The 9,587-nt window shown below is 36.2% G+C and overlaps 1 protein-coding gene across 2 annotated transcripts; it reads left to right on the top strand.

Moving 5' to 3' along the window:
- The first annotated feature begins 4,963 nt into the window (after positions 1-4,963).
- On the top strand, positions 4,964-8,267 carry LOC125219441 (probable polygalacturonase). Of its 2 annotated transcripts, none has more exons than XM_048121418.1 (6): positions 4,964-5,198; positions 6,015-6,313; positions 6,529-6,649; positions 6,753-6,924; positions 7,014-7,084; positions 7,374-8,267. In XM_048121418.1, exons 1-6 carry the CDS (start codon positions 5,183-5,185, stop codon positions 8,045-8,047), a joined length of 1,353 nt encoding a protein of 450 aa, XP_047977375.1. In that variant the 5' UTR covers positions 4,964-5,182; the 3' UTR covers positions 8,048-8,267. The 2 variants fall into 2 exon arrangements, with proteins under 2 accessions (XP_047977375.1, XP_047977374.1); XM_048121417.1 differs by having other exon boundaries at positions 4,965-5,194; positions 6,011-6,313.
- The last annotated feature ends 1,320 nt before the right edge of the window (positions 8,268-9,587 follow it).

Raw genomic sequence — 9,587 nt, 5'->3', positions numbered from 1 at the left:
TGGTCTTATTTCAAACCTCTAAATCTTTTAATATAATTAAAAAATGAGTCACAGTTTGAAATTGCTAACTAATGACAACTTAATTTTTATTATATTTATATTTATATGTTTTAGAGGTATGTGTGCTGCAAAAAATTATCCGCCGTAATTTATCCTTCCTCGTAAAAAATTTCAATAAAACAAAGGGAAATTGGTCTCTAAAACCATAAACTTTGCCTAAAATTTGGTATTTCTCATGAACTTTGAAATTGGTACATAATATCACGAACTTTGCATTTTGTTTGGTATTTCCCGAACTCACTCAAATAAGATATTTTCATCAAAATCTTATTTAACATAGGCAACCGTGATATGTTTTATAATATTTGAAATCACTTTTTAAGTTCATAACATGTAGCATAAAAAGTCACGTTGAAAATCACGTTGATTTAATTGTGTTAAGTATGATAAAAGCCTCGTAAGTTAGTCAAATATAGTAATAAACATGTCGTGGGAAATACCAAACAAAATGCAAAGTTCGTGATATTATATACCAATTTCAAAGTTCATGGGAAATACCAAACTTTAGGCAAAGTTCATGGTTTTAAAGACCAATTTCCCTAAAACAAAATAGGTGGAACTGTGATTTGGTGTCTGATCTGGCAAACATTGTGATGCGAGCCTAACTTTTACCATAAATAATATCCATTCCATATTAGTGGAGTTATTTTGTCATTTTGATAGATTCTATAATAATGAAGTTATTTTTCTTTTTAATAAAAGTTAACGCATTTCTTCTTAGTTACTTTACTCTCTTATTTTATTCTCTCTTCATCTCTCTACCTTTACATTTCCGACTTTATTTTTTCTTTATCTAATTCACTTAAATCGTGTGCTGAAAAAATATGTCTCCACTACTATAAAATGTAGAGAGTATATCCATATCCTCTAACCACATGCCAACCTTCCCATGCATAAATATTATTTTCTTCATGTCATATTTTGCTTTTTGTTTTATTCCATTAAAATGTCATATTTTTCATTTTATAATTTTTATTTTTAGGTATGGAACAGCAGAAACTCCTTGAGCCAGCTATCCTACCATTAAAATAGTAAAATTGGATAGAAGTAAAAAAAATATATTATAATATTATTAATGAAGAATGACACTCATCTCATAAAAAATAAAAAAAATTACTAAAAGTAAAAGAGGACTATTTTTGTTGGGCTGACTAAAATAAAAAAGAGTATTACTATTATTATAGGACGGATAGAGTATTTTCTTCGTTCTATGATATTTAAAAATGGTATTAAAAAAATTAAATAGAACGATAATGAAATAAAAAAATAAAAAGAAAATAGAATAAAAAAATAATGAAGAAAAAAAATGTTATTTTTGTAATAAAAGAAAATAACTTAGTTAGATTGTAAAAAAGAATATTTATGGTGGGATTAAAGGAATACAGTTTACATACAATTAAAAAAAAAACATAACATCAGTTTGTTGTTCCTTATATGCCTGTCAAATCGGGTATTCGCGGATATCCAATCTCAAATTTCTCAAATTTCCCAAAAATTGATATCCAATCTGAAACTGATTTTGAGTACCCGGATACCAGAGTCGGGTATCTCATCTCGATTTTGAATTTTTTTTTTCTTCAGAAAATTAAGTATAAACACATACTGGTAGTTCGAATTTGATACAAACTTGAAGTAGTTCGAATTTAAGAAAAAATAACTATACTAACTTTTGAAATACAAAAGTCTAATTGGAATTGGTCATGGACTCATTTAAAACACATATATATATATACAAGTAGGACCCATATTCCACTAATTTTTTTCTACTCACTTTTTTTAATATCTTTTAAAATCCGTGTCGTCAAGAAATGAAACTCCTAACGGCGGACGAAGGGAGTAGGTACTGAAGTCTAAATAAAGCAATTCTTGTTTATCCTTAACTTAAATAAATGTATCAACATGACAATACATTATAGCAACACGATATTGTCAATGTACTCCGGATTAAATTGGTTATGGACTCATGGAACTTTCTCCGTTCCATGGTAGTTGAGCCATTTCATTTTTTGCACTTATTTTAGAAAAATGATAATAAATAGTAAGTAAATATGGTAAAGTGAAAAAGAAAATTATGTAAAGAAGAGTCTTATCTACATTATCATCTCTCTTACTTTACTCTTTCAACACTTAAACTATTTATTACTCCCTCCGTCCGCGAATAAGAGTTTCGTTTTTTCATTTTAGTTCGTCCGTAAATAGGAGTCCCCGTTCACTTTTACCATAGATGGTAATAGAGTCTCACATTCCACTAACTCATCACACTCACATTTCATTTAAAACAATACATACAAGTGAGACTCGGGGCATCCACATCGCGGATCGTCGCCATCTCGATCTCGTCTCTCCGAGACGATAGCGTTGCAAGCTCCATCTCGTCCCGAAGTGACGAGCTAGCTCGTCGCGCTTCTCGCACGAACGCACACTCCATCGAGACAGCGCGCCACGCGCCTAAGCCATGTGGCGCACTCTGCGGCTAGGCGTGACGCCCACTCGCCGGCCCGCGAGGGGCGTCGTAATTATGACATCATAATTCTTTTTTTTTAAATAAAATTGATTTTTAGAAAATAAATAAATAAATAAAATTGTAAAACGGTAATATGACCGTTCAAAGATCGAATTTTTTTTTTATTCTATAAATACTCCTCTTTCCTCTTTCATTCTTCATTTTACACACAACACACATCTCCAAACCATCTCTCAAACCATCTCTCTTTCTTTCTTCTCCAATTTTTGAAAAAATGTCCGGTGATGGAAACTCCGGCGGGTTCGACTTGAACGCGTTTGGCGACTGGGGGGCATGTACAACGTTTTGGGTGGTACCGGTTTCGGTTCCGTTTCATCTCTCGGCACCGCAGGCTCGTCGACGCCGACGGCGTACCAACCACCACATTTTGATGTGGATGCATACTATCGTCCCTCTCCCCCAGAGGTACGGGCAAACGCAGGGATTGTTCCAAATTCGGGAGAATTTTCCGGTTGAATACCCTCAAGAAAACATTCTAATAGGAGGAGGACAAGGCAGCTCTGGCTCCGGCAGTCGCGACGTCGATGCCGAGGAAGGGGAGGAAGAGGGCGAGGAGGAGGAGGATCTAGGTCGTCATCTATACAGCCGCAAGGAGACCAAGGCTTTGTACGACGCTTGGATCAGCGTCTCGTACGATCCCATCGTCGGGAATCAACAAACCCGATTGTGTATTTGGGAAAAGGTCACCGAAGCTTACAACTCGACAAGGCCGACGTCCGCCGCCGCAACGTGGCGATGCTCTGCAGTCATTTTGACCGATGCGACAGAGATGTCAAAAAATTTTGCTCGATCTACAGGAATGAAGCGGTGAATTACCAAATCGGAGCCAATGGAGCCGACATTCTGAGAGCGGCGTTGCGAGTCTTTAAAGACGACACCAACAAAGATTTCAAACATGTCGATGTGTGATCGTCGGTTAAAGACCTTGAAAGGTGGGCTGGCGATGTCCCGTCTTGCACGGGGTCGAACTCGAAACGCACGAAGCACACGGCGGGTAGCCAATACTCGTCTAGCGAGGGGGGCGGATCAGGCAACACCTCACAAGAGGTTGAGGGAAGGGCCACCGATGCAGGGGGCTCCTCCGGTTTACGACGTCGGCCGCAAGGGACCAAGGCGGTGAAGGCGGCTAGAGGGAGGGGGAGGGGCCGAGGCGAATCAAGCCAGGCGGGTTCGGTCTCGGGCACGGGCTCTAACACCATAATGTCAATGTACCTGCTCGCCACGATGGCTGACACTTCCCGCATGACGCCTCCCCAATATGAAGCCCATCTTGACGGCATTGAGCATCTGAGAAGTCAACTTGGTATTCAGCCTCGATCTAACTTGGGTGCACCGCCACCGACTTCGGAGGATGATTCGCCTGCGGAGTAGTTTTTAAAATTTAAGTGTTTTTAATTTCTAGTATTCTAAATTATGTCTTTTTTATTTTATTTTTAGATGTTAGTTATGCATTTTTTTATTTTTTTAGGATTTTAAATTGTAATTTTATTTTATTTAATGAAGTGTGTTTTTATTAATTGAATTTGTTGGAAAGAAAAATAAAAAATGAAATTAAGATGAATAGTTAAGGGATGAGATGGTTAAGAGATGGATGATGCATGTGTTATCTCTTAGTTAAGAGATGGGGTGAAAACTACAGTGGGACCCATGAATAGTGAAGAGATGAGGTGGTTATGAGATGCATAAGAGATAGGGATGTGGATGGCCTCATATTCCACTCACTTTTTTCCATTCACTTTTCTTAACATTTCTTAAAACTCGTGTCATCAAGAAGTGAAACTTCTAATGATGGACGGATGAAGTATCATTTTTCTAAAACGAGTTTAGAAAATGAAATGATTCAACTGCCTTAAAACATAGGAATATATGATATCCCCATTTTAATTTTACATAACGTGAATTTTTTAAATTCTAAAAATCGCATGATATCCATTTTTAAATTTCAATTATAAGATATTCCCACTTCAATACTCTAGATTAATTATTTAACTTTTATAAATCAGAATAAATACATAATTTATTAAATTAAAAAATAGGTAATTCAGATATATCTTCGGATTTGGGTTACCCGATATCCATTTTGATATGGGTTACCCGATATCCATTTTGATAGGCATATTCTCTTCTTATTCAACTCGTTAGTTTATGTTTAAGCTTTCCTAATCATTCTTGTTACATTACTTTATTATGCCAGAAATGAAACAATATTAAGATAAATGAATTTCTTTTATTGTCGGCGGCAATACCAGTACAACAGAAAATCACGGAAGTGATTACTAATTCTTGAGATTAAAACGATTTCACCCTCCTTCAACCATCTTTTTTTCAATTTATATGGTTAAATAAGAGCTAGACGAATGAGTCTTTTTCTTATTCTGTGTGTTGTCCCTTTCATTTACCATCCATTTTTATTTTCATTTTTTTTTCTTGTTACGAAATTTGTTTCCTCCTTAATTGCCACTCATCAACATTCAATCACTCCCTTTTTTCTTGTTATTCTTGTTTTGCTCCCTTCTTCTTGGTTTTAGTTTTGTGTGAAGTCAAACTTATACACAAGAGGTGGATTCTTGACGTGAAATTGAAGAAGAAGAAGAAAACATGAAGAGGCTAGTAAGTACGTTTAATCACTTTTTTAATAATTTCATTGCTGTGATAAGTAGCTTAGCATTCTTGTTGGAACAAAATTGGGTGTTTTTCTTTCGTGGGCTTGCATAAAAATTGAATCTTTGATCGTAAGTACCATTGTTGTCACTTGTTTGAATGTTTGAGCTTCATTTCAGTCAAGATGTCTTTTTTGTCTTCTTTTTATTCTTGTTTAAGACAGTGATTTGTTGTTGTTGCAGGGGTTAAGTTTGATTTGATCTTTCATTTCTCACATTTGCCCACATTGTCTGATTATTCCAACTATTTTTCGGTTTGTAGATCTGAAATTATGATGTTTGAGTGTGAGAGTTTCAGTTAAAGTTTGAAGCTTTATTCTCTGTGCTAATGCTGGATTGTATCATTGGCTGTCTGGTTCAATAAGGCAAGTAGTAATAGAGATCTATTTTGTGCTTTATTTTATTATGTTAGTTTGAATGCTGTTTCTTTTTGGCAAAACAATTCGTTTTTCACTATAATCTCTCATCAATTTTGTTGCTAAACATCGTGTCCAAATGCACATGTTCATACTTTTGATCAGATTGAATAAGCTGTTTGTAGCAATTGGGATTTCTTTTCTTGTTGAGATTGTGAAATTTCCTTAAGATGCTGATTTAGTGCTAATTATGGAAAAAAGAGTTCATTTTTCACTATAAAATTGAAGAACATGCTAGTATAAATCGGATGTTTTCTCTTCTTGTTGAGACTTGAGAGTGAAAATTTGCATAACATTTAGTGTAATATGCATTTTTTTATAATGTGCTATACTTTTTCCTTATGTGCTAGGTAGTTTTTGTTTTGCTCGTTGCGTTGAGCAATGCTGAAGAGTACAATGGGGTGTGCGAGTCCAATTGGCCACTGACCCCTCGGCCTCACAGTGTGTCTGTCTCAGAATTTGGGGCGGTGGGAGATGGGAAAACATTGAATACCGTAGCATTTCAGAATGCAGTTTTCTATCTCAAGTCGTTTGCAGATAAGGGCGGAGCTCAGCTCTATGTTCCACCAGGCAAGTGGCTCACTGGGTGCATCACCCTTACCAGCCACCTCACGCTTTTCCTTGAAAAAGACGCTGTGATTCTCGGCTCTCAGGTACATGATGAAGCTCTATTCTGTTGATTTGAAGACTAAATGATTTCCATATTTTGTTTTCCCCTATATTCATTTCAAGAAAACGAAATTGACAGTTCTTGAATAGTTTACATTATTACTATTTATCATTCTGCAATATTAGACTTTCATCTTGAATGTTTATTGTTGTTCTGTCAAAACTCAATGCCAAATTCATATGAAATCTTATTATGCAGGATATTTTGCATTGGGATGTTGTCGATCCGTTACCTTCATATGGCCGCGGCCTTGAGGTGCCTGGTCGAAGATATCAGAGCTTAATCAATGGGGAAAACTTAACTGATGTTGTTGTCACAGGTAGGGACTTTTTTTAATATTTCGATTTTGTTAGTCCTCTTTCGTTCACTTATCTCACCCCCTTAAAATATTTCCTTATCGTGTAATTTTCGTTGTTGTGCAGGAAATAATGGAACTATTGATGGACAGGCTTCTATTTGGTGGGAACAATTTACGGATCATTCTTTAAATTACAGCAGACCGCATCTAGTCGAATTTCTGTGGTCGAACAACATTGTTGTGTCAAACTTCTTCTTAAATGCACCTGCGTGGAACATACACCCGGCCTACTGCAGGTGCTGTCTCATTATCTATTCGCAGTTTCTTCTCTTTGTTATCTATACAGCAGTATAGTAGTGTAACTTCATTTTCCTGTCGGTTGCAGTAAAATGCTTGTCCAGAACATAACGGCTTATGCTCCACCCGACTCCCCCAACACTAGTGGAATCGTCCCAGGTTTGTTGAAATTGGGATTTTTCGTAATATTATGTCTCAAGTTTGTTCTTCTGAATGATATCTAGCCGATATTTTGTGCTCGATGTTTTCTTCTACCCCCGGGGGTGGCCTAAATTCCCCTAGCGGCCGACTCTCGCCTCTAGGTTGAAATATTGCACTCTCCTATGTTAGTCGTGGCCGTGGATAAAAAGAATAAACACACTTGATTGTTTGTTGTCTTCGTAAATTAGGTTTATCATGCGATTCGTTCCATTTCGTCACTCTAAAGCTCGGACTCGTGTAATTTCAGATTCGTCAGAGTATGTTTGCATTGAAAACAGCAACATCAGCACGGGGTATGATGCTGTGGTGCTGAAAAGTGGTTGGGATGAATACGGGCTTAGCTACAACAAACCAACCAGCAAGGTCCACGTTAGGAAGACGCGGTTACAATCTTCTTCCGGTTCTGGACTTGCGTTCGGAAGTGAGATGTCTGGCGGGATGTCCGACGTGCTGGCCGAGCATCTTCATGTGTACAACTCGGTGAATGGCATCGAGCTGAAGACAGCGAAGGGGAGGGGCGCATACATCAAAGACATATTCCTATCGGATGTCTACATGGAAAACGTGCAGCGAGGAATCAAGGCAACTGGTCAGTTCACAAATCACCCTGATGATAAATATGACCCCAGTGTCCTCCCAGTCATCGCCGACATAAGCTTTAGTGATATCGTTGGCGTAAATATCACCAAAGCCGGGGTATTCTCCGGTATAGACAAGTCCCCGTTCGCATCCATATGCCTCTCCAACGTCTCCCTCACTGCTTCGTATGACCCACCCTCGTCTTGGATGTGCACTTATGTTGAGGGGTTGTCTGTAAATGTGTTGCCCGAGCCTTGCCCGGAGCTCCAAGTGTCGTGGTCTAGCCCCTCCTCCAATTGCTTCATCTTCTTGAATCCAAACAGCCAAGTTGCAGCCTTGTGAAATTCTTCTCATAGCCATTCTTTCATTGAATATCATCGTCCCGGGTGGTTGATTATGTGTACAGTATCAGTTCTTTCATTCATGTGTAAGAAAAGTTTTGGTAGTGTAGGATTCTTAAATGTATGTCTGTCTTGAAATTCGTTTCCATATTTATTTTTGGTCATTTTTTATTCACATTTATACATTCTTTTCAACTGAAGATTTGTGGGATTGCATTGCATTCATTATTGTTGGAAGTTGCAAATAAAATTTCACGCTTTGTGCATTATTTTCCTACCATATCTTTTTTGTCATTAAAATTTTTAAGGTAGCGTGACAACGAACTTGCTCGGAATACCTTTTAGTTTAGGTACTTTCTCCGTCCAAAAAAAATAGATTCATTTATGGGCACACGAGTTTTAATAAAAAATTACTAGTAAGGTATAAAAGAATGAGAAAAAGTGAGTAAAGATAGAGAGAAACAGAAAAAAATAGATAAATTATAAGAGTATCCTCATCCATGCTCTTGCCTGGACCCACTTTTATTCATTTTTTACTCCATGCTCTTTGGCAAGAGCACAACACCCTCATCCATGCTCAATGGTCCCACCATTCTATTATTCAATTTAAATAAAACATTTCCACAATATTAAAATGCATTAAAAATACACAAAATGCTATTACTAATTACTAAAAAATTAAAAATTACATAATTAAAATTCTAAAAATTAAAAATTACATAATTAAAATTAAAAATTAAAAATTACATAATAAAATTCATAAAATTAAAAAAAATCCAATACTCGTGGCCGAATTTTGGAAAAATGTGAATGAGAGATAATTTGATGTGAAAAATGGATGAATGAATGTGTGTATTTATAGATGATTTTGGGATTAAGATAATTTTTTTAAAAATCAATTAAAAACAAATAAGATCGAACACAAAAATTGTATGCACTTATACAAAACAAATAAATTCAATGCTGATATTATCATCACAAGAAAAAATGGAAGAGTAGACACAAGTTTTAGTCATTTAAAAGTGAAAACCCATTTAATGTTGAGCTTTAAAACAAAATATTTAATTCTTATATTCCGTCCCTTTAGTTAAACTTTTTCCCAAATAATTGACAACTATCTTAATTCCACGCATCGTGATTTTACTAATTGAATGCGTAGTTGATCTTGATGACGAATTTGTCTGTCTATACCAAAAATACATAAATTGGAGTTTGAAATTTAAATTTTACAAAATATGCATATTAATTGGCTCTTAATTTCACCAATCCTCCTCCAATCAATACAACCCAATGAAATAAATACAATCTTATTTTCTCTTCCTCCATCTTCCTCAATTCTCCTTCCTTAAGACCTTAACAGAGCTTTTGTACAACACTAATAAACAAATATTACTTACTTTGTATACTTTGTTTGTCGTTGATATTTACATGTCACCCCGGTCGCAGTCAATTTCCTCTCCGGAACGTCGCAAAATAATATTTTTGGCTCCTTGCTCGTGTTTTCATCGTTGCCGAAAAGCAGAAAGAGTCGGATAAAGAAA

The sequence above is a fragment of the Salvia hispanica genome, chromosome 4 (assembly GCF_023119035.1).
Source record: "Salvia hispanica cultivar TCC Black 2014 chromosome 4, UniMelb_Shisp_WGS_1.0, whole genome shotgun sequence".
Classification (NCBI taxonomy): Eukaryota; Viridiplantae; Streptophyta; class Magnoliopsida; order Lamiales; family Lamiaceae; genus Salvia; species Salvia hispanica.
The sequence above is the reverse complement of the archived record's forward strand: the minus strand, read 5'-3'. Positions and strand labels throughout refer to the sequence as shown.

Excerpts from the sequence above, each read along its gene's own strand:
- LOC125219441 (XM_048121418.1), top strand. Across the intron at positions 6,650-6,752 it reads AACTGATGTTGTTGTCACAG|GAAATAATGGAACTATTGAT; the intron begins GTAGGGACTTTT and ends GTTGTTGTGCAG. Across the intron at positions 6,925-7,013 it reads ATACACCCGGCCTACTGCAG|TAAAATGCTTGTCCAGAACA; the intron begins GTGCTGTCTCAT and ends TGTCGGTTGCAG.